At 37.1% G+C, this 25,538-nt stretch overlaps 1 protein-coding gene across 3 annotated transcripts in view; it reads left to right on the top strand.

Annotated features, from left to right (window-relative positions):
* Nucleotides 1–1,917: 1,917 nt before the first annotated feature.
* Nucleotides 1,918–25,538, top strand: part of OMA1 (OMA1 zinc metallopeptidase) — a 74,788-nt gene continuing 51,167 nt past the window's right edge. For 2 of the 3 annotated variants that reach the window (XR_003970818.1, XM_030325087.1), the window contains exons 1-7: nucleotides 1,918–1,998; nucleotides 9,344–9,868; nucleotides 12,503–12,731; nucleotides 15,338–15,511; nucleotides 15,612–15,719; nucleotides 18,299–18,427; nucleotides 23,043–23,117. Coding sequence is in view for 2 of the 3 variants with exons in the window: in XM_030325087.1 (XP_030180947.1) it covers nucleotides 9,363–9,868; nucleotides 12,503–12,731; nucleotides 15,338–15,511; nucleotides 15,612–15,719; nucleotides 18,299–18,427; nucleotides 23,043–23,117 (1,221 nt within the window). In the remaining variant the exon portion in view is untranslated. Of the gene's footprint in view, nucleotides 1,999–9,343; nucleotides 9,869–12,502; nucleotides 12,732–15,337; nucleotides 15,512–15,611; nucleotides 15,720–18,298; nucleotides 18,428–23,042; nucleotides 23,118–25,538 lie in introns of those variants that run through there. The other variant, XM_030325088.1, reaches the window with a different exon arrangement.

Raw genomic sequence — 25,538 nt, 5'->3', positions numbered from 1 at the left:
GGTACTTGACCCTCAGGTGCTGTGAAGGTATTTAATAGTACAAGGTGTCCATAGGGGAAAAATAGATGGGCAGCCAACAGGGTGCTGCTTGATATCTATAACCAGAAGAAGGCAAGAATGGCAGAAGAGGGGTCTGAGGGTGGTTGCCTTAATACAAAAGTCGCACTTCCTGTACAGTTCTCAGATCTGAGTCAATCTTCAGACCTGGACCACAGAATCCATTGACTGAGAAGAATCCATTCCCTAAGAAGAAGAACCCTGCAACACAGAAACAGATATTACTGCAATGATTACTCTGTGGCCTATGGCCATTTTCACAGCCAACTATATGTTAGGGAAAAAGAAGTACCCAGAAATTTTGCAGAGTCCAGAGGATCTTGTTGCCCAGAAACTCAAAGTGTTATCATGGCCTCTTTTAAGAGTGGGGACTTATGGGGGTCAGGTAATGAGCACAGGTCTGTATAATATCCAGTTTACAATGAGTCCATGGGAGCATGGACCTATCCACTAGTCTTTCCTCAGTCCCTGAGTGCATAATTGGGAGTATATATATATTGAGAGCAAGCTCCACATTAGGTCTTTGGCCTTGAGTTCTCATGGTGAGGAAAACCAGGTGAAAGCCACTAAAACTGTCCCTTCCTTACCAAGTTGAGATAATAAATAAGAACCAATATTTCATCCAAGGGGCTAGGATGATGATGGTAGAGATTAATGCCACCATTAAAGACCTAATAGATACAGAGTAGTTGTCCCTGTCATGTCTCCATTTAATTTGCCAGTCTAGCCACTTCAGAAACCAGGAGAATGGTTTATAGACAACTGAAGATGTAATCATGTAGTAGACTTGATTATAGTCATTGTGCCATCTCTGCGATCTGTCATAATACAGTCCAAAAGGATCGGGACCACCTGGACATCCCAGAGAACCTATCTGTTCTATTGATAACAGCATGCTAATAGTATAACCCTATCTGTTATATTGATAACAGCATGCTAATCAGGCATGTTGAGCAAGAGATAGCTAGTACATTGGAGACCTTGGAAAGATACACGCACTTCACATAATCCCATGAAGATTCAGAGACCTGTCACTTGAGTTGTTAGGGAACCAGTGGTCAGGGATCTGCCAGGATAGTTCCTTCAAAGTAAAAGGCAAATTACAAAACACAAATAAGCAAGGTGAAAGAAAACATTGCCTATAATCCCGTGAAAGCGACACGTAAAATTGTTCATAGTGTTTATATCTTTTAAGATGTTTTTCATTGTGCAGAGAATATAAATATCACAAACTAATACAGAATCATATCACTATCTGATGCCATGTTTATTTGCTTGTTTGCTTGCTTATTGCCTAGATCTCCTCACTGTGATACAAGCTCCATGAAAGATGCATTTGGTGCTGGATAAATATTTTTTGGTGGCATAAATGAGACATACCATACCCATTGTTTTGTAGCCAGCTCTTTTCAGTTAACTTCTAGATGCTTCAGGTTATACTTCATTTTTCTTAAACTGTGCCATTCCAGAAAGTCAGGTGAAAGCAAAATTCTCACACTCCAAAGACTGCTTCTAGCACTGCAACTTTAAAACCGAGAAACCTTAGTCTTTGGGCTCCAGAAACCCTCTAGAATCTCTTTTCTTTTGGCCAGCACTGCCTTAGAATCTTCAGCGGTCACAGCCTTGCCTGGATCATTCTTTAGAGGAGCCAAATCAGGTTCCAAGGACATAAGTGAAGAGTGCCAGGCAAACAGCACAGCCCGCAGCCACGTCCCTCCTCTAGCCACACGGGGGCGTGAGAGCGCCACGGTCGGCTCCCGGTCGGCGGCCCTCGGGAAGGAAGATTTTGGGCGGGTGTGTCGACTGCTCGCTGTGGGCGGAGCAAAAGGCGCCAAGGACCGGGCAGAGGGCAGGAAGTAAGGAGGCGGGGCTTCTGGATGGGGTACGCGCTTGCGCAAAGGGCCGGTCTGAAGAGTCGTCTTCGCTTTCGCCACTCCTAGGGTCTGTCCTGTGGGGACGTCTTTGTCCCCCTTTTACGAGTTGGGCCGGGCCCAGGGGTGGGGGCAGAGTGCGAGAGCTTCGAGGGGCGCCGGGGTGAGGGGCGGAGCCCTGTGAGCACGGGGAGGGGAGTGGGGTGGCGAGGCCTGGGGGGAAGGGACGGAGGGGCGCCGGGTGTGTCTGGGGGAGGGTTGGGGAGAGCCGGGGGAGAGGGGTGAGTGGAAAAGGGGTACGGGAGAGTTGTGTCTCATCCCTCCTCTACCCCCCCCCCCCGCTCCCGGCGTGGAGTGCAGGGACCCCAGGGTGCTACTCTGCCGGCTGGGAAGTTGCTAGTTAGCAGGTGGATGTGGTTTCCGAGAAGATACCTCCCTCTCCCCTCATCCTTTCTCTTTAGCAGCTCCTTTTTTAAAGTAGTATTTCTTATTAACACGGACGGCACGGTGTGCCTCACTTCGACACTTTCAGCCGTGCAAAACCGCTTCCAACCGCCTACAGCAACTTGAGAGGCAGTCCCTCTCTTTCCTCCTCATTCTTCAAGTAGACAACATAAGTTTTCCTACCTAAACCCTGCAATGAAGAACCCAACATTTCCCGTGTAACCAGTGCAAAGGCGTTTTGATACTTTCTTCATAAACTTGTTTACAAAAAGAGCTTTTTATACTCTTTAAATAATGTCACTTGCCTGTGTAAAGCTGAGCAACAGTTTTATTGTGCCATGCAGTCCTCAATGAGCAATTTTAGTCCGGGGTGACGAAAAGACCTCATTTGGAATTCAGGGATTGATCCACCGTAGGGACCCCAACCAGTACCGTGTATCCCTCGCTGAAATGCAGCGGGTTTATATCCATCATCTCAGCCGTGGTGACGGGGTGCATGCAGTCTGACATTTGGAAGCTTAAGAACCAAGGCTGTTGCCTTCCAATTTATTTTTTTTTTTAAGTCTTCCATCATGTGTGTACTTTGCTTGAATGATTATTTTAAAGTACATGTCCTATTTTTGCCAACCTGACGGCTGTTTCCATAGAAACCAGAGAAGAAATAGTCATTTTCAGCAGAGTTGTTAAAACTGTCTTCCAGGCTTCAGCTGTGAGTGCCAGTGAGTGCTGTACTTGCTCATTCTGAGATGGTACTTAAAGAATTAAGGATCTGAAATGGTCTTAGAGGCTAACCATCCAAATTGCTTAATTTTCTCACATCATTAATTTAGTAATCCTTGAAGTTTGCCAGCCATGTTTGTTGACCTGCTCTAGTTCTTTGAAGAGGATAGGCCAGCCCTGAATCCTTCTTAGGCTCTGTGTAGTCTAGCGTTGGCTCTGTGAAATGTATAAATAGGTTTCTTCCCCCAATTTTTTTTTTTTTTTTTTTTTTTTTTTTTTACCATTTCTCAAGGATAAGCCAGGGATTGCAAAATATCAGGCTCCATTTCTGTTCTAAATGACAGTTTATTGTCAGTGATGTCAGTGATAATGTTTTTACTTATGTTCATGTAATGTTTGGGGCTTTTGCTTGTACCTTCTGTGTCAGAATTTTTTTTTTTTAATTTCACATAAGTCATGAGAGATGAGCAAGACTTTGCTTGCTATAATCGCAGAGCTAAGCCAATTGGTGCGCATAGATATTAGAGATGAGAGGTTTTCTGAGGGGTGTAAGTAAATCAGTGGGTCTGGAGCTTAGGAATGGGTGAAGGACAGCTGGGGAAGGTGGCTGGAGAAATCGTAGGAGGTGGCATTATGAGAGGCCTGGTCTTTCATATGCAGGAGTTTATTGAAGCCCACGGAAACCGTTGGGAATTACAAAAATAGTTGTTAGTTTTGGGGCTTACAAAATAATACACCTTGTAAAAATTTGAACAGCACAGAAATACATGAGATGAAAATCCTTTACAGTGACTCAAAATAACCACTATGAGTAGTTTGCTATGTATTGCTTTAGATTTATTTGTATTTGTGTATGTTAGCATATTGCAGCATTACTGTTGCTGCAAATTGGGCAGAGATTTTTGTCTCTTTTTTTGTGGTTATCTCCAGCATCCAGAATGGTATGATACGGTATGTAGGACGCGCTCATTAAATATTTAATGAATGAATGACATCATTTAGATGGAACACTGAATGGGGTCTTGTGTATGTTGGTTTGGTCAAGGTGGTTAATAAGCTTTGTTTGTTTTTTGTTTTAAGTTGGTTGCTAGCATTTTAAAACTGCTAACTTCCACATAAAGTTTGAATTGCTTGCTTTTCTTGAAAACATTGAACTGTTTGGTAACACTAAGTTCAAATTCCATTACACTTGTTGCATCTTCTTTAGATAGGCGTGAATCTGCATTTATGTCAGGATGGCTTTGCCTGGACTCTACGGACTAGCACTGTGGCTAATACAGTAGCCACTAGTCACCTATGGCCATTTTGTTTTAGATGAACTAAAATGAACTAAAGGGGTGTCTGGGTGCCTCAGTTCGGTCGAGCATCTGGTTTCGGCTTAGGTCATGATCTCATGGTTCATAGGTTTGAGCCCTGCGTTGGGTTCCTTGTTGTCAACGCAGAGCCTACTTGGGATTCTCTCTCTCACTCCCTCTGCCCCTTCCCTGCTCAGGCATGAGCGCACGCTCTCTCTCTTACAATAAATAAGTGAACACTAAAACATTCTTTTGATCAGTCACACCAGCCACATTTCAAGGGCTCAGTAGCCATAGGTAGAAGTTAGCACATTGGACAATGAAGACACATTTCTATGACTGCAGAAGTTTCTGTTGTGCAGTGCTGGTTTACACATCTGGATTTGCCATTCCTGATATACAGAATTTTGGCAAGTAGTATTGTTATTTTTAAGATTTGTATATCTTTGTCATTATACAAATCTCCATTAAAAAAAAATGGTTGCCTTATATTTAGCAATGTAGGGCTTATGTGAGTTGTGGGAGTAGGATTCTCTTGTCTGATTTGTATTTTAGATAGCTTTACTTCTTGTTTGGGGGGGACGAACTGGAGGGGTAGGAGTTGGTGGTAAAATGGGCAGAGAGATTGGAGGTTATATAGCCATCCACGGCCTAAGGCCACAGAGCCCAGGAAGGGCTAGATTGAGACATTAAGGAGGCAGAATTGACACGACTGATTTAATGTGGATTGAGATCTGTTGTATGATAAAGTCACTGCAGAGATAATCCACTACTAATCTGGAACTGATTCAGTGTTGAAAATCGGGAATTTGGCTTTGCAAAGTATAGAAGGAACCCTCAGTTGTAATAAACAGCATGTATATTAAAATGTTATTAGCTTATGTATGAAGTGTGTAACTTTTATACCTCGTAACCTCTTAAGTCAGAGGTCATTTATTTATGAGAGACTCTTCCCTTTAAAGAGAGGGAATTGTTTTAGGGGTAAAGTAAAAGCTCATGTAGCTCAGTTAAATTTAGGAAGTACAGTGGACTCTTGGGAACTGGGAGGGTATGAATCTTGCCCCCTCTCTTTCTCTCTTTCTCTCCCGAAGGCTTCGTGATCTTTTACTTTCTGCACATTGATCGATTCCATCGTCCTTTCTCTTGATCCACTTCTTTTGCAAGGGTTTTGGTTCCCAGTTCTTGCTTGCGTGCTACTTTGTGTAGCACCAAGTACAGCCCCAAATTATACATACCCTTGTACTTCTTTGCCTGATACTCCCTCACGAAAAGTCTTGTTAGTGTCAGATGTCCACACCTGGCTCTGTGGCCAGTGGAAGGAGTCTCTGGGGAAGATTGACAGTCTGGGCCTATCCCTTAAATTGAGGCTATAGGATGCCCTTAGAAAGTGGGCATGTGATTGGACAAATGTTTGAAGCTTATCTCCTATAGTAAAGAATGTGGGTTTGTGTTGTTTTTGTAGCATGACTTCTAGCAAAAGACTTTCTGTTGTTAAACCTCAAGTACACTTCCCCATTTGAAACAATTCTTTAAAATTTTTTTTTTCTGCATCTACCCAAACAGCATAAAAAACAATAGTTGCCTTGAACTGTTGTGCTACTCATGGAAGTCCTTTCTTTTTTAAAAATTCATAAACAGTGCATAATGCTCTCATACTGTGCTCTGCAAGGTCTAGCTACTATGGCCTACTTGAACTCCCAGCTTCATCTCTCCAATTTAGGGCCACTTGTGGGCTGTGCTAGGTTTGCCCTCTCTGCATAGTGGCCGGGAAACTCTCCAGGCAGGAACTTGGGGCAATTGTAGGACTCAGTTAATTTATTTCCCATCTCTCAGGCGTCATTTGTTCTTCATTGCCTAATGTCCAGTGTTTTGAAACCATTGTTGTATTTATTCTGTTTTTTCACTTGTTTTCAGTTCCTCTTATTCCATGTTGACCCCAATTAAAAGTGCCAGGATTATGTGTGAAAGGATCAAGTTTGTATTTTATTTTATATTTATTTTTTAAATATGTATTTATTTTAAATTCACATCCAAATTAGTTAACATAGAGTGCAATAATGATTTCAGGAGGAGAATCCAGTGATTCATCCTCTGTGTGTAACACTCAGTGCTCATCCCAGCAAGTGTCCTCCCTAATGCCCCTTGTCCATTTAGCCCATCCTCCCACCCAAAACCCCTCCAGCAACCCTCAGTTCTCTAAGAGTCTTTTGTATTTTGTCCCCCCTCCCTGTTTTTATATTATTTTTGTTTCCCTTCCCTTATGTTCATCTGTTTTGTATCTTAAATTCCACACGAGTGAAGTCATATGATACTTGTCTTTCTCTAACTGACTAATTTCACTTTTAATACACTCTAGTTCCATCCAATTTGTTGCAAATGGCAAGATTTCATTCTTTTTGATTGATGAGTAATACTTCATTGTATCTATATACCACATATTTGTTTTTAAATGTTTATTTTTGAGAGAGAGAGAGAAACAGTGTGACCGAGGGAAGGGCAGAGAGAGGGACACAGAATCTGAAGCAGGCTCCAGGCTCTGAGCTGTCAGCACAGAGCCAAATGGTCCGATGTGGGGCTTGAACTCGTGAACTGCAAGATCATGACCTGAACTGGAGTCCAATGCTTAACTGACTGAGCCGCCCAGGCACCCCTCTTCTTTATCCATTCATCTGTCGATGGACATTTGGGCTCTTTCCATACTTTGGCCATTGTCAATAGCACTGCTATAAACATTGGGGTGCATGTGCCACTCCTGTATCCTTTGGTTAAATACCTAGTAGTGCAATTACTGGCTCGTAGGGTAGTTCTATTTTTAATTTTTTGAGGAACCTCCATACTGTTTTCCAGAGTGCGGTGTTTTCTGCACCAGTTTGCATTCCCCCCAGCAGTGCAAAACGGTTCCTCTTTCTCCACATACTCGCCAATATCTGTTGTTGCCTGACTTGTTAATTTAACCATTCTTACAGGTGTGAGGTGGTATCTCTTTGTGGTTTTGATTTGTATTTCTCTGATGATGAGTGATGTTGAGCATTTTTTCATGGGTTGGTTGGCCATCTGGATGTTTCTTTGGAGAAGTGTCTGTTCAGGTCTTTTGCCCATTTCTTCACTGGATTATTTGGTTTTTGGGTGTTGAGTTTGACAAGCGATTTATAGATTTTGTATACTAACCCTTTATCTGGTATGCCATTTGCAAATATCTTTTCCCATTCCATCAGTTGCGTTTTAGTTTTGCTGATTATTTCTGTTTCCTATGCTGTGGAGAAGATTTTTATCTTGATGTGGTACCAGTAGTTCATTTTTGTTTTTGTTTCCTTTGCCTTCAGAGACCCGTTAAGTTAGAAGTTGTTGCAGCCGAAGTCAAAGAGATTGCTGCCTGTATTCTCCTCTAGGATTTTGATGGCCTCTTGTCTTATGTTTAGGTCTTTCTTGCATTTTGACTTTATTTTTGTGTATGGTGTAAGAAAATGGTCCAGGTTCATTTTTCTGCATGTTGCTGTCCAGTTCTCCCAGCACCATTAGCTAAAGAGACTGTCTTTTTTCCATGGGATATTCTTTCCTGCTTTGTTAAAGATCAGTTGACCGTACGTTTGTGGGTCCATTTCTGAGATCTATTCTGTTCCATTGATCTGAGTGTCTGTTTTTGTGCCGTTACCATACTGTCTTGATGATTACAGTGTTGTAATACAGCTTGAAGTTCGGGATGGTGATGCCTCCTTCTTTGGTTTTCTTTTTCAAGATTGCTTTGGCTATTCGGGGGCTTTTCTGGTTGCATACAAATTTTAGAATTGTTTTTACTAGCTCTGTGAAGAATGCTGGTGTTATTTTGATAGGGATTGTTTTGAATGTGTAGATTGCTTTGTGTACTGTTGACATTTTAACAATATTTGTTCTTCCAAACCATGAGCATGGAATGTTTTTCCATTCTTTTGTGTGACTTCTTCAGTTTCTTTCATGAGCTTTGTATAGTTTTCATTGTATACATCTTTTATCTCTTTGGTTAGGTTTATTCCTAGATATTTTATGACTTTTGGTGCAGTTGTAAATGGGATCGTTTCCTTGATTTCTCGCTTCATTATTGGTGTATAGAAATGCAACCAATTTCTGTGCATTGATTTTATATCCTGCAACTTTGCTGAATTCATGTATCAGTTTTAGTGGTTTTTCAGTGGAGTCTTTTGGATTTTCCACATAGAGTATCGTGTCATCTGTGAAGAGTGAAAGTTTGACTTCTTGCCAGTTTTGATGCCTTTTATTTCTTTGTGTTGTCTGATTGCTGAGGTAGGACTTTCAACACTATGTTGAATAACAGTGATGAGAGTGGACATCCTTATCATGTTCCTGACCTTAGGGGGTAAGCTCTCAGTTTTTCCCCACTGAGGGTGATATTAGTGGTGGGGTTTTTTTGTGTTGGCCCTTATGATCTTGAGGTATGATCCTTCTATCCCTACTTTCTTAAGGGTTTTTAATCAAGAAAGGATGCTGTATTTTGTCAAATGCTTTTCTGCATCAAATTTGTATTTTAAAAAATACATTTTAAAACTTAGATCTTACTATTCCATTACATGCTTTTCTGTAATGCCTCCTAGTTACTGCCAATTACTAAAGTTGACTGTTTTTGTTTGTTTAATCCATTTCTTAATCCCCAGTAATTTAACTGTTAAAATAAAAACAGACTTCCCCCAAGCAAAACTAAAAAATGAAAGAAGAAACAAAAAATAACAACCAAGTTTCTAAAGTATATGTTGTAGAGTAAAAAGAAGTGAGCAAAACCTTTTTTTTTTTTTTTTTTTTTTAACCTCTTTGGTTTGTATTGCTGAGAGGCATTGCTATAGGGCTGGTGAGCAGAAACCTAAGATAATTCAGTCTGAGATGTGTCAAGGGAAGAACAACTGAACAGCAACAGTTTTATAAATAAGTATTTCCAGAGGTATTTATAACTTATTTTTTGTGTTCCAGATAATCCAGGAGAAGAAAGATGAGCTTCATCTATGGACTGCAATCTGCTACTAGAAACTGTGTTTTCTTCCGATTTCATTTGCTGACCAACTGGAGACTGTGTAACACACTAGCTGTCACCTCACCAGACTGCCATCAAGTACAAATTACTCATACAGTTCATAAGTATCAGGGTCTGGGAGTACAGCAGTGTGATAGGTTGACTTTTCTGCCTAAAAATTTTTATTCTTATAGGACTCTTAATACCAAAAGACCAGGATGCCTCTTGAGCGTGAGCCATAAAGAAATTTGGATGGTTACCCCAACATGTGGTGCACGGAATGACTCTTTTTCAAGACAGCTCCTGATAGAAGAAGTTGCAGGAGCTCCTTTTCTCTCAGTATTGCGTCCCCTAAAGTGTCTTCACATGAGAGAGAGAGACATCAGGAGTTTCCACACTTCTCCTCGGTTTCAAGCTGCTCCGGTTCCTCTCTTGTTGATTATTCTTAAACCAGTGCAGAAACTATTTGCAATCATTGTAGGCAGGTAAAAAGCTTTAAAAAACACAAAAAACAAACAAAAAAAACTTAAAAGGTATTTGTAAAACTATACTTTTAAAGAAAACTTGTTAGATTTCCCTCCCATATTTAGCTCAAAATTAAGTTTCCAAACGGTTGGTTCTACCCAGTTTTGTTAGAAATGATTTGATCTTGAAATAATTTACTACATATTATAGTATAAAAATGAGATCTTTAAAAAATTATATAGGACACTTTTTAAACGATCTTCCTATTTTGATTACAAGAATGAGAAATGTTGGGTATAGTTTGTAAGAACAATACTTAAAAACATAACTTTTTATTTTACGAAATCTGAGGCAATGGGTCATGAAACTGGGAGTTCACTTATTTAAGAATAGGCTCATTCCTAGCCAAGTTAATGCTTAATTAGCATTTATTTTTCAGTTCTATTTCCATCACATCTTTGTTATTTTCTTTTGGGTAGTCCTTCATAATAATTATGTTTTCACAGCTAAATAGTACCTTTTATTTAATTTAAACCTCCCCCCATAATTAATCTTGTTTTCTCTTATTTGCTCCATGAAGAATGAAGAAAGGTAAAGTTAAGCATTGTCTCGTCATTCTTACATTTGATGACTGTGAAGGCCTTTCTAGCTCTCTTACTCCCATACTAACCAACCCAGTTTTCTGTGATTTGACACTGGCACCCAGAAAATATGCAGTTGTGTTAACTCTAGTTGTAGGTAATGACTGTCAGAGAAGACCAGAGCTAGACAACAGTTAAAGCAGTAAACACAGATTTATGCAGAACTTTTGCAGTAGAGGAAGAGAGACCTAAGTATAGAACCAGAGTTAATCTGAATATACCATGGGCAAGTGGGAATTCATAGCTGAGAAGCAGGGTGGGGTTTGGTGGATAGAAGATTACTCAGAAGAAGCATCAGGAATAAGTGGGGATTCTCCCTAACCTGACCCCACTAGGCTTCTTGCTGAAGGCAGGTGAATGTGATCAGACATCATCTGGAGGCTGGAGAATGAATAAGGAACTCGATCAGGTATCGAGAGTGATAAGATATGGAGGATGGGGAAATTCTGTTTAACCTGACTTAGCAGGATTCTTGCTAAACCTGGACAATGCAGAGATGAATACAGAAGTCCAGAAGTGAGGCCTAGTTGAAAAAAGTTCAGGGGAGCCTGAGTAGAGTCTGGTGCAAGAGAGGATCTTTGTCATAACTCAGCCCAGGGTCTTAGGCCAATGGCTCTTTCTCATCCTTTTTAATATTATTTTTAACTTTTGGTTGTTGTTTCCATTGTAATCACTTAACATTTTCTTTTAAGCTGTGTTTTCATCATACATTGAAGGCAGATGATAAGTCATATGAAGTTTTAAATGGGAAATAAATATACTTAATAGTCTGGCCTAAGTCTTTTCAGGTTGGGACACTTTGAGGCATCTTAGGAGTGTCACTTAATAAAATTAAAATAACTTGAAGTTATTTTGTAAGATGGATTTTGTCAAGAGAATGATGTATATATCTTAAACTTTTGTTGTGATTTCACAGATGAACTCACTAGGAAAAATTTTGTCTTGTTGTTGAAAACATTGCTTGTCAAAATGTCTGTGATCTCTGATAACCAGCAGGGAGTATTGTTGCCTGGTAGAAATTAGACCTCCATGTGTTAACTACACAGTCTCTCATTTTCTTGTTTACGATGCTTATGCCCTTATTACCTTTCCTTTATTATGTTCTTGAAGGGATAGTGAAGTTTCTGCTGGTGAGCAGTGTTTATTTCTAAAATAAATGCTGAGGTAGTTTCCCTTGTACCTTGCTGAAGTACTGGCAGATTGTGCTGGAAGTCTGATGAGCAGGGGGAGTGAATTGTGGTTACAGGTATAGATGATTGTGCTGTAACCCCTCAGATGTTTATTTGAACAGATCATCCCTGGGGCGCCTGGGTGGCGCAGTCGGTTAAGCGTCCGACTTCAGCCAGGTCACGATCTCGCGGTCCGTGAGTTCGAGCCCCGCGTCGGGCTCTGGGCTGATGGCTCAGAGACTGGAGCCTGCTTCCGATTCTGTGTCTCCCTCTCTCTCTGCCCCTCCCCTGTTCATGCTCTGTCTCTCTCTGTCCCAAAAATAAATAAACGTTGAAAAAAAAAAAAATTTTGAACAGATCATCCCTATCAAGTAGTTAAGTACCCATACTCTAGGATCACATGGTCTTCCTTGCCTGGTTTTCCCTTATCACCTCTGCAACCTTGGACAAGTCCTTGGACAGTTCTCTCTGTCTCAGTTTCATCTTTGATAACAGGGTTTTTGTGAAGATGAAGTGAGATGACATACGTATAACAATTAGAACAGCAGCTTGCATGTGGTAAACAGTCAATAAATGTTAACTAGTGGTAGTTGTAAAATAGCTACTCATTTAGTGTTCACCTTTAAAATAAGAAGAAACTTTAAATGAGCTTTAGAATTTTTATAACTGGTTACTTTTTCATCATTTAGCTAAGAATTTTATAAATGGAGAAAACCCATCTATACAGAGAAATATTTCACAAAAATTCAAGTATTTGATGACATAGAATTCTAGTATAAGATCAAGTTTTGTTGATATGTGCTGATACTATTGTCAGAACTTTGAATTTTTCTTTCTGCTCTAGGGGCATAAGGAAATGGTGGCAGGCACTTCCTCCTAACAAGAAGGAACTATTTAAAGAAAGTTTAAGGAAGAATAAATGGAAGTTATTCCTTTGTTTCAGTAGTTTTGGATTGCTCTTTGTAGTGTTTTATTTTACTCACCTGGAAGTGAGTCCTATCACGGGAAGGAATAAGCTACTATTATTGGGGAAAGAACATTTCAAACTTTTATCCGAACTGGAATATGAAGCAGTAAGTAGTAAGAATTGTTTATAATTAGATTGCTTAATATAATACTCAAAGCGGCAAAGTTTCTTAAGTATGAAAGATGCACTACTTTTTTATGTTAGTCTTTGATAGAAAATTCGCATTTTCCCAAAAGGCCTCCAAAGTTTCATACTTAGTGTTCCTGCTACCTACATTGCATTTTCTTTCATTCATCTAGCTAATTCCTGCTCATCACATGCCACCTTAAATGTCACTTTCTCAGGAAAGTCTCCCTTGATTATCCAGACTGGGTTAGGCAGGTTGGCTACATTATGCTCTAGTGGGAATCCTTCATACAGACTGAATTATGAATCAGCTCATTTATAATTGTGTCCAGTGCTTGGCTATATTGGGGTCAGGTCTCCTGCTTTTATTTTCTCTTTGCATACTGTACTTTTCCTTTAAATCACTTATCATGGAGGTAACATAATTGTTATTTGCGTAATTATTTCTTTACTGATCTGTGTCCTTTGTTAGACTAAGCTCTTTGGGAACCAAGACCCTGTCTGTTTTTATCATTTTATATTAAGTACTAGCACAATGTAGAAGGTAGTGTTTAGTACATATTTTTTGAGTAAGTAGGTATGTAATATGAATTTTTGTACCTTGAAAGTAATGTAGAATACGGTAATTTTTTCCAAAACCTCATTTTTGGCAATTATATTTTTTGAATGCAAAATCAAGTTGGAATTCAGAAGCCTTAAGTCATTTTTTTTTTGATGTTTTTTATTTTTATCAAGAGGGTGCAAGCAGGGGAGGGGCAGAGAGAGAGGGAGAAAGAGAATCCCAAGCAGGCTCCGTGCTCCTAGCACAGAGCCTGTGGTGGGGCTCAAACTCAGGAAACATGAGATTATGACCTGAGCTGAAATCAAAAGTTGGACGCTTAACTGACTGAGCCACCCAGGAGCCCCAAGAAGCCTTACTTCTTTAGAAAGTACAGTAACTCAGATAGTTAAGCATTTTATACCACTAGTGAGTTTCTTGAGGACAGACCCTTTCTCCAGTTGTGGAGAAACCTAGTATATACTAGGTGTATACACACCTAGTATATACCTAGTATATACACACCTAGTATATACTCGATGAGTATTTATTGAATTGATGCTCATGGTCTCACTTGACCACTTTGGTGAAGTCTTTATGTCTTTTTATTTCAGTTAAGCTTCTGAGTTTGTCAGTGGAAAGTTACCTTAAAAAAGAAATAACAATGTTTTTTCACAAAAAAGATGCATCTTTTCTAGTAGAGCTTTTACAGAGATTGGAGATGTTTCTAGGGTAGTCTTGTCTGAAGCAGGTTTGAGGAGAGTGTTCTGGAAAGATTGAGATAGGCCTAGTGTTAAATTTGTGTATCTTCCACCATTCGTCTCACTCAGAAGCTTTAAAAAATAATATATATGTACATAATATTCTTTTTTTTAGCCTACAAGTATAATAACCTGCTTGATACTAAAATTCAAGCACATGTTCCTATAGGGATATGGTAAAGTACTATAATTATATATAATTTTGCTTGTTTTATTTCCTTCATATGGGTTAATAGTTGTTTCAGTTTATTTACATTGGTGACTTGTGCTTTTAAAAAATGGTATTGATATAAAGACTATTGCAGATTCAATTCTACAAAATCATCTATTTTTAATACATCTAAGGGAAGAAGATTCTAAACTTCTTGATCTATATGTGAACGAAGCTACACATTTTATGGAAATTAATGTGATATTTTCAGAACATCCTTAATTTTCCTATACTTGAAAGGGTTTCTCATGAATATAGCTTCAGAAAGTGTGTTCGTACAGTGGCTAGTCCTACTCAACATGGTGTAGAGAAAATGACATGCCTGTTAGTTCTAAAATTTCAGTAATTTCCTATCATTCTGTGTGAATAAAACACTTAAAATTAGTGAAATGTCCTTTTTTTAAAAATTTTTTTTAATGTTTATTCATTTTTGAGAGACAGAACAGAATTTGAGCTGGGGAGGGGCAGAGAGAGAGGGAGACAGAATCCAAAGCAGGCTCCAGGCTCCAAACTGTCAGCATAGAGCCGGACGCGGGGCTCAAACTCACTGACCTCAAGATCATGACCTGAGCCGAAGTTGGATTCCTAACCAGCTGAGCCACCCAGGTGTCCCCAAAATGTCCTTTTCTTTTTAGAAGTTTAACTTTTTTAATTAAGTATAGGGTGTTTTTCTAGTCAGTGGGTTATGAAAGTAATTTTCTTTTATATTGTTCTTCCTTATATGAAATCTTTGTTTCCTAGGCAGTATTTTGTTTTCTGAAATATTTAGGAAAGTAGAAATAATATTTAAACATTTTATTTGTTTATAGGCTAATAGAAAAGATGAAAGTTTTATTTCAACCAATTTATATGAAAAATCTTAGTTATTAGAATTTATTCCATTTGTGAGAAAGCACATTGCCTTTGCATGAATAATTCAAATTTAAGAATTGAAGTGTTTTGTATATGTAGATTTTTACATAATTAAAAATTAAAATGTTCAACAATAAGTAGCCATTTAACTCTTCATGAAGCAATATAAACATTTTGCTGAGCTAAAACTCTCTTAAAATAAAGACGACTTTTTAATCTTTCAGTGGATGGAAGAGTTTAAAAATGATATGCTAACTGAGAAGGATGCCCGATACCTAATGGTTAAAGAAGTGGTTTATCATTTGATTGAGTGCAATAAAGATATTCCAGGGATCTCTGAGATCAATTGGACTATTCATGTGGTTGATTCCCCAGATATAAATGCCTTTGTGCTTCCAGTAAGTAAATGTTCGCCCATCTAACTTTAAATCGTAAATTTAATATCCTTGTTTTTTTTAAGGTGTTCCAATTACTTACATTATTTTCTTTATGGTGCAGAATGGACAAGTGTTTATCTTCACTGGGCTTTTAAATAGTGTAACTGATATTCATCAACTTTCCTTTCTTCTGGGCCATGAAATAGCACATGCAGTACTTGGGCATGCTGTAAGTACCTAGGATGAATGTTCAGTTGTTGAAATAACTGCTTTGAAGTGTGCAAGTTAAATCTTGTAAAACTGAATCTTTTCAGTTTTCTTTTTCTTTAAAAGATGGTATTTTAGTTTTTAGCAGTTGACTTACTCTGTTACCTGAAAAAATATGACTGGCTAATTTTGAGAATTTTTATGGTCTTTAGTATTTGATACCTGAATAATTAGTGTTTCTGTTAAGTACTATTTTTATCAGCTGTCTCTTTTGCTAAAAAGTAATTATTCTCAACCTCTAATTATTTCAAATTAGATTTTAAACTCTCCATAATTATTAACATACTTGTAATCTAGTCTGAAAGTTAACTATATGAAAGTGATATTACTATTTAAGTGGGTAAATCAGTTTTCTTGCTTTTTTATTCATTCTCAGAAGATGGCTTGGAGCATCTCTGAAAATCTCTAGAATGATATGCCATATATAATTAATGCAGAGGAATAATAATGATACCTTGCCATTTTACAGTTTGCTGAGCTTTTAAATACATACCTTCTCAATTATAATTTTAATACCATCCTCATTAAGTATGTATTTAATATCCCTACATTATATATGAGGAAACTAATGTTTAAAAAGACTTGGAGTAACATGAGTAATGTGGTCAACTGGCCAATTGGGACTTTAACCCAGGTCTTCTGTTTGCAAATCCAGCCCTGCTTTCTTTCACCACAATTACCTGGGTATTGGCAGCCTTTTTTTTAATGGATCATAGAATTCAGGTTGATTTACGGTTCTGTGAATACACATCTGTTTGACTTGGTATGAGTACAAAAAGCTAATGTATTTGTTTATTCATATATTTATTTTTATTAAAAATAAGTATATTTCTTTTGTCCACATTAACTAGAGAGAGGTGTATTTTCTGTTGAAAACATGAAGGTAAATAGTGAAAGGATTGTGAAATGTTATGTCAGAAATGTAAGTAATATTAACTTTAAATGGAAATGCTAGTGTTATTAATCTCCTTAAAAGTCATTTCAAATTCTGTCTATTCCTTAAAGTACTAATAAGTTGAGGTGGGTCACAGTTGTGCTTTTCTGAAGCACAAACAGTAATTATCTCATTTATTTCTTCTGAATTATAGAAAAATATAAAAAAACATTTTCCTTAAATAGATCTATATAAGAATAAATCTAAGCAATCGAAAAAGATTGTCTTTCAAGAAAAGACTTCATAACTGCAAAATCAGTTTTGGCCAATTTTAGCATTTAAAAGATACTCATTTTACATACACCTTTATTTTTCTGGCCTCTAGTTCACTGTCTCATTCAGCATATTGTTGTCATCTCTGTCAGTGCAGAACACTAATTAGATAAGACATAAAAAGAAAATAACAGTCTTAAAAATTGAAAGTAGTTATTAATATTTCTTTGTAGAGGCCTTAGATATCATCAGCACTATATTTTCTCTTTTAGCAGTCTCCATGTTTTCTTCCTTCCACAAATACATATTTAAAAATTTTTTTTAGTTTTCTAAGACTATGTAATGGATAATTATATTCTTTAATAATTAATAATAAGGATTTTCTCTTTTATAATGACTTCATCATTTGTAGTGTTATTCTTTTGTGCTAAAATAATTCCATAATTGTTTTTCATGACACACAGTTTGTATAATGAAGCAAAGAATGCTTTGTGAGGACAGATTATATTGTTACGAGAAGTGTTCCGTGTGATTATTTTTAGTTGTCAGCCATGTTTCATACGTTCAAGTAATGATTCCTGTATTATCAGCATTTATTAATCATCTTTGATGGGGAATGTGAACAATCCAGTGCGTTAAACTTGTATTTAGAAATTATTACTTAAAACAACTATTTTAAGTAAAATTGGTTAGTGCTGTAAATATAAAACTTTATAGAACTCAATTTCCTAGTGAGAAATACCAGAGTGGTAAAATTGCAAACTTGCATAAATGAATCATACTTCATATATTAGGTCATGAAGTCCAGAAGTTTTTTACTAAAAATAAATTTCCAGTCTTTTTCTGAATTTTTCTTGTTTTAACTATTTCATATGTTAAGCAGTGTTTAGTCTATCCAAAGGTATAAGGTATAAGCATAATGAACACATTTATTTCCTTTAAAAAAAATTTAACAATAACATTAGAAACTAAAACTTCTGGGTTTGATTCCTTGTCCTTTTACTAATAGCTGTGTGAATTTTGGCACCTCTTTTAGTTTCTCCCATCTTAGTTTCTTTATAAAAGAGGGATAATTGTACCTATCTCACAAGATTATTATGCTTGTTAATATAAGAACTGTAGGTTAGTGAACTTCTATTCATATCTATGAACCTGTCATTGTATCTGAGTTATAGTAAGTGGTTCAGTACATGTTAGTTGAATGAATGTTTATACCTGTAAGCAAGGGATGGAAAGAAAAACACACAGAAGAAAAAGAACATGTGATCTTAGTTGGTGAAGGTAAGTTTAAACATGTAATTATTTAATGTGATTACACATCATGAACTAGAAAATCTAAGGTTACACTTTCTTAATTTATTAAATGTAATTTTCATTATTTTGATTATTCTCAGGCAGAAAAGGCTAGCTTGGTTCACTTACTGGATTTCCTAGGTATGATTTTTCTCACAATGATTTGGGCTGTTTGTCCTCGAGATAGTTTTGCACTCTTGGGCCAGTGGATACAGTCTAAACTGCAGGAGGTAAGTGTGAGACAATAAGTTGGATTTTTAAAGGTATGTGGTGAGGATATTTTAAAGATTACTATAAAGTAACAGATACAAGAGATGTTTTCACGTATCATGAAATATAGCTACTAATTTTTAGTCATATGTTTTCTCATTTTTAGGGGACATTCTTTTTTTTAAATTTTTTTTTTTTTTCAACGTTTATTTATTTTTGGGACAGAGAGAGACAGAGCATGAACGGGGGAGGGGCAGAGAGAGAGGGAGACACAGAATCGGAAACAGGCTCCAGGCTCTGAGCCATCAGCCCAGAGCCCGACGCGGGGCTCGAACTCACGGACCGCGAGATCGTGACCTGGCTGAAGTCGGACGCTCAACCGACTGCGCCACCCAGGCGCCCCTAGGGGACATTCTTAAAAATGAGCATTCAAATTGGAAAATATTACATCTTTTAAATGATGGAGATAGATGGGTTTCAAGGGCATAGCAATTTTTGGCTAACATAATATTTAGGGGCAGAGTGTTATATAGTTATTGGTCTTAGAGAAAACCCGGTCACAGATCCTTTCTTTCCTTTTGTCACTTTACCTTCAAACTTTTCACTTTTGTCTCTCATAGTGACTGTGGTATACTTTCTGGATGACTCTCCCTTCTCTCAAACGTTTGCATTTTGATGTAGAACTCTTAAAACCTGTAAATTTTTATGGGCACAGAATTAGCTAAAGCTGCTTTACCATCCTCATCCTCTCACTCCCAGTTATACTAAGGTTACCTGCACAATAGTGAAAGGATAATCTTACTAGGTGTTTGTTCACTTTCATTTCTAGTACTTATGTATAATGGTGTTCATGTCATAAAATTTACTGAGGCCCGCATTTTGTTCAAAACACTTCACTACTGAAAGTAGGTCTTGCACTTTTGATAATTGCTTTGTTAACTATGATTAATTATTTTATTTTACATCTTTCTTCACATGTTTCCTTTTGTCCTGGGAGGTTTGGTTATTCAGGAACAATCTGTTATTTGTTTATTTAATGATTTGTGGAGCACCATCATTGTGCCATCTGGGTACTGTTTAAATCTAATGTGTAAAATTCTTTGAGACAAATTGCTTTTGAAATTGGATAACTAAGTCTTTTATTCAGTGTTACCATATCATTTGGCTGCATTTATATTGAAATAAAGGCTCTTAAAGGGGAAAAAAAAGAATGGTTATTGCTTAGGTTATAGGATTTCATATTTTGAATTTTATTTCCATTATGTGTCGGGAAGTCAAAGGAGTTAATGTAGTGTTTACCCCATTTATCAATACATCACTTTTTTCTGTATTGGAATCTGAAGATTTTGTTATAGGAAATATAACCTGTGGCTGTTTTTTCTTTAAAATAGTTGATGAAGGGGTGCCTGTGTGCCTCAGTGGGTTGAGCATCGACTCCTGATCTCAGCTCAGGTCATGATCTCACAGTTCAAAGTTCAAGCTTCAGGTCAGGTTTTGTGCTGATGGCTTGGAGCCTGCCTTGGATTCTATCTTTCCTTCTCTCTGCCCCACCCCACTTGTGCTCTCTCTGAAAAAAGTTAAAAAAAAACTTGATGAATCCTGCTACTTCATATACTAATTAATAATTAAACTAAAAATAGAGTGATTACTTCTCTTTGAACTTTACTTCCTTAAATCCAGCCCCACCCCCACCCCCATGATTTTGGTGATGGGGAAATGTTTCTTTCTCTAGAAAGCCTTGTTCCTTGTGATTGAAGAGCAGGAGGGGATGCTGATAGTGAATCATTAAAGAGGGGGAATTGCTGACATTTATTTGCCAGAAAAAGGAAGAGATGAAGGAAGAAGGAGGGGCCTTTACATAACCAACCATTGGGGAGTCCTCTATTTTTGTAATTTTAAAAGATTTAGGTATAATGTAGCAGCCATCATACCGTGCTACCAGGTATTAATTAGTAATAATTACAATAGCTAATATTTATTGAGTACTTACTATATGTTAGGCATTAGGATAAGCACTATAATTATGTACAGAGGTTAAGAATACAGGCTGTGAACAGATGGACTTGTGTTTGAATTTAGGCTGTTAGACCTAAGTTCTATACTGGGCAGATTACTTCACTAATTATAGGTCTCAGTTTCTTCATCTATAAATGGGCATAATACTGGCTACTCAAAGCACTGTTGTTGGTTTAATGATACATTTAAAATAGGACCTATTTTTTTTAAAGTTTTTATTCATTTTGAGAGGACAGGGGAGGTGCAGAGCGCGAGAGAGAATCCCAAGCAGATTCCACAGGGTCAGTGAGAATCCCAATGCAGGGCTTGAACCCACAAACCTTGAGATCATGACCTGAGCCAGAATCGAGAGTCGGATTTACGCTTAACTGACTGAGCCATCCAGGCATCCCTAAAGTAGGATCTCTTAATCTAAACACTGACATTTTGGACTGGATAATTCTTTGTTGTGAGGAATTGTCCTGTGCATTGCAGGATGTTCAGTAGCCTCTAAACATCTACTGTAAATATCTGACCTCTACCCACTAGATGCCAGTAGCACTCCCCCTGCCCAACAGTTGTGATGATCATAAATGTCTCCAAACATTTTTATATGTCCCTGGGGGGCAAAATCGCACCCAGTTGAGAACCAGTGATTTAAAGCACTTAGCACGGTACCTAGTACAAAATGAGGACTCAATAAATAGGAGTTATTATCATTTGCCCATTTTATCCTGTCTGCAACTCTAGGAGGTTGGTCCTGTGCTACTCCATTTTACATATGATGCTACTGGGCTTAGATGGGTTAAACAATTAGCTGAGGGTTAACAGTTAATAAGTGTCAGCATTTGGACTTAATGTAAGTTTCCATCCTTAAAAAAAAAAAAAAAGCCAATGTTTTAAACCAGTTATACTATCAGTAAACTTGATGGACCCCTCCAGACTGCTCATTGAGAGTGAAGACACTATATAATACAGTTCAACAACCTAAAAAGTCATGATCGAGAAGGAAGAAAGTCCTATCTCATGGTTATATACTAGATTGATTATATTATTTCTAGACATCACTGACATGTAGCTACCTCTGTGAAATTGTTTCCCCTATTAATAAATAACTGTTCTCAAAAGTCCTGCTTATTGATCCATTTCCTACAAATTTTAGTACTTACTGAAAATTAGAATTTAACTGGAAAGCATTCACATAAATACAAGTAATTAGGGAAGTTAAAGTTACGATATCTGTTTGTATTTTTTTATTGAAGTTGGAAGAAAATTTCATTTTCCTAACTAATCAATACTTAGAAAGACGGAGTTAAGATAATTTATCAAAGAAGGAAAATTCTGCTCTCTGGTTAATTTTCTAACTGAAATAAATTCTCTAGTAGTGTCAGTGGTTATTATATAGCCATATTTTTTCAATTTTCTTTTAAAACTGCAAGGTCAGAATGTTCCTTGGCCATAATAAAAGCTTGCATTAAGAAACTTTCTTAGGAAATCCTCTCCTTTCTTAAAATTCATGTTATGTCACTTCACTTTTAGGCTTTTTCATAAAAGCAAACATACTCTTTGGATTTCTTTTGGTTAGTGAGAACACGTTCTAATGTAGGTCTTTTGTAAAAGCAAAGTAGCATAAGGCAAACTTTTGAAAGAGGGGTATACCTGTATAGTAGTAACCCCTCCCCCAATATTATCCATAGGGCTGAGGGAGGGTGGGATATATTCCCACCAGTGGTTTCCTAAAGCCTCAGATAGTACCATATCCTATTTACAGTATGGGTTTTTTTTCTATACATACATACCTATGATAAAAGTTTGTAAGTTAAGCACAGTAAGAGATGAATTGTTCTATAAATAGAACTATTATAATATACTGTAAAAAAAAGTTACATGAGTGTGGCCTTCTCAAAGTATCTTACTGTACTGTATTCACCATCTTGTGATAATGCCTATGTGGTGAGATAAAGTGATGTGAACAATGTAGGCACTGTGACGTGGTGTTAGGCTGCTATAGACCTCTGACAGTATGTCCGGAGAACCATCTGCTTCCAGATCACAGTTGAGCGGGTATCTCCAACCGTGGAAATTGAAACTGTGGGTAAGGGAGACTACTGTACTCTATAAAATACTATAGACTCTCTAGAAGTCTGTAGGCCTAATTTTTTATGTTTTTAAAATATTAATATCTGATGGGGGAAATAAAGACTGTACTTTATGTTTCATACCATGGTGTTCTTTCTTCCTTCCTTCCTTCCTTCCTTCCTTCCTTCCTTCCTTCCTTCCTTCCTTCCTTTCTTTCTTTCTGTTTATTTATTTATTTAAGAGAGAGAGAGGCAAGCGAGCACAAAGAAAGGGCAGAGCAAGAATCTCAAGCAGGCCCAGCACTGTCAGTACAAAGCCTGAGGCAAGGCTTAAACTCACAAACTGTGAGATCATGACCTGAGCCGAAATCAAGAGTTGGATGCTTACCAGCTGAGCCACCTAGGCGCCCCTACCATGGTGTTAAGTGTCAGTCATCGCGAGCATAAAACCTTTATCCTAGATACTCCATGAAATTAATTTTAAAAATCTCACTTTGTTACTTATTTTGTTGTGAAATGATAAATATCCTTAATGAAACTTCTCTTTCTTACTTCTTCTTAGTATATGTTTGATAGACCATACAGTAGAACTTTGGAGGCTGAAGCTGACAAAATTGGACTACAGCTTGCTGCAAAGGTAAAATGTTTAGTAGTTGAGACTACACAGTGTCCTTCACACAGTAAAAGATAAATACACATTGTCTTAATGAACTGTGGTATGAGGAGAGAATGAGAGCTGTATGAAATTTTTCATTAATACCTTTTAAATTTGTGCCCTCTGTAAACTGATACACTATCTTTATTTCACTATTCTCCCTTGTTTCACTGATCTAAGAAGGCTTGAGTAAAATAACGTAAGACTATTTTTCCTCCCCTCAGAGAAAAGTTTATGCTATTGTAGCTATGATCCCAGATGAGCAGATTGAATTTTTACCTTTTAAATAAATGGTAGAGGAGCAGACTTATTACTCTGTGTCTTTGAGATTATTTTTGTTGCAGCCAATGACTTACATTTGCTAGGCACAGAGAGCAGCCCTGGGCCTTTACTATGATTTAGGTTGGCTTTGTTCATGTCTCCTTTACAGGGCACTTCATGTCTGGCTCCTATTTTTATCATCTGTGATAACTGATATTATTAGTAGTAGAATTTAATATTAGAAGTAAAACTGCATTTTTAAAGCGGAGTAAAAACAATGCCACTTTGTACATTAAATTCAAATTGTATTTGATCTTTGTTGAGTTTCCAGTAGTTATTAAAAAGTCCTAGGTATAAAAATAAACTATTATATGAACTTCTAGTTAGTTTTATGGATTTAATTTCATAAATGAAGATACTACTATTCACAAAAGCAAAAGTAGTTATTTGAATGTTACGTAATAAGACTTGAGTGAATTCTCTGACTACATAGATTAAGAGGTTCCCAAATAGTGGACCACAGATTGGCTATAAAGGTAAGAGTGTTTTGTGTTCTGGTTAAGAAATCTTGGCCTATTTCAATAAATTGTTCCTGTTTTATTTCCAAGAAGCTTATTGTTTTATTAGCTTTTTAAAATATAAAATGAGGAAGAAGTCAAGATAATTTTTTTCCAATGTGGATATCTAATAGCCTCAGGACTGTTTATTGAAGAGTTATCTTTTTCCACTATTCTTGAGTGTCTCTTTGTCATAAATGTGGGAGGCTATATAGGAGTCTATTTCTGGACTCCCTATTGTATTCTCTTGGCCTCTTAATCTGTCTCTGAGCCAATACTGCATTGTCATGTAGCTTTGTAGTAAGACATGATACCTGGTAACTTCTGTCTTCCAGCGTGGTTCTGCAAGATTGATTTGGCTATTCTTAATCCTTTTCCTTTCCATATACATTTCAGAATCACTTTATCAAATTACATGCCTGTATAAAAATACGCTTGGAATTTTGATGGCAATTGGGTGAATTTGGAGATAGTTGACTACTGTCAAAAATATTGAGTCTTCCTGGGAAGCGTGGGTGGCTCAGTTGGTTGAGCATCCCACTCTGGATTTCAGCTCAGGTCATGATCTCAGGGGCATGCGATTGAGTCCCACATCAGGCTCTACACTGACAGAATAGAGCTTACGTGGGATTCTCTCTCTCCCTCTCTCTTTGCTCCTTCCCCGTGCTCTCTCTCTCAAAATAAATAAACACTGAAAAAATAATATTAAATCTTCCAATCCATGAATGATATATTTGTCCATTTATATGGATATTCTTATAATTTTAGTGATGTTTCTAAATGTTTGTGTGTGTATGTGTATAGGAATTATACATCTTTTGTTAGATTTATTGCTAAATGTTTGACATTTTAATTGTAAAGTGTTATTTAAAAAATAAACTTCTTCATATATAGAAATGCACTTTATTTTTATAAATGACCTTGTATCTAAAAACCTTGCTAAATCCACTTAATTCTGATAGTGTGTAGATTCTTTTAGATTTTATATATACACATTTATGCTGCCTGTGAATAATGACAGATTTAGTTCTTCCTTTCCGGTCTGTGTACTTTCTGTTTTTGTTTTTTTGGTTTTTTTTTTACCTAATTGCAATGGCCGGAAACTTTAGTACAGTGTTGACGGTGAGCACCTTTGTTTCTTCATCACCATTTTTCACCATTCTGATGTCTAAGTTGTTTTTCTTTTAATCTGACTTTTTAGAAGAGTTTCCCTGCCATTTCTAATATGCTAAGAGATTTTTTCAAATTATGAATAACAAACTTTATCAAATACATTTTTTATATTGGTTATATCAATTTTCTCCTTTAATCTCTTAATGTGGCAAACTATATTGATTTTTTTTTACGCACTAGGACAACTTTTATTTTTGAAGTAAACCCAATTTTATCAATAATATTGTTCTTCCAATATATTACTGAAGTTGGCTTGCTAATGTTTAGCTTAGAATTTAGAATGTTTTATCTGTATTCATAAAAGATAATGGCTTGGCCTTTTCTTTTCTTGTAATGTCCTGTCAGGTTTTAGTATCAAGATTATGTTGGCCTCATATAATGAGTTGGGAAGTGGTTTTTTTCTTTTCTCTGG

Source organism: Lynx canadensis, chromosome C1, assembly GCF_007474595.2.
Source record: "Lynx canadensis isolate LIC74 chromosome C1, mLynCan4.pri.v2, whole genome shotgun sequence".
NCBI classification, from domain to species: domain Eukaryota; kingdom Metazoa; phylum Chordata; class Mammalia; order Carnivora; family Felidae; genus Lynx; species Lynx canadensis.
This window is presented reverse-complemented; position numbering and strand designations above follow the sequence as displayed.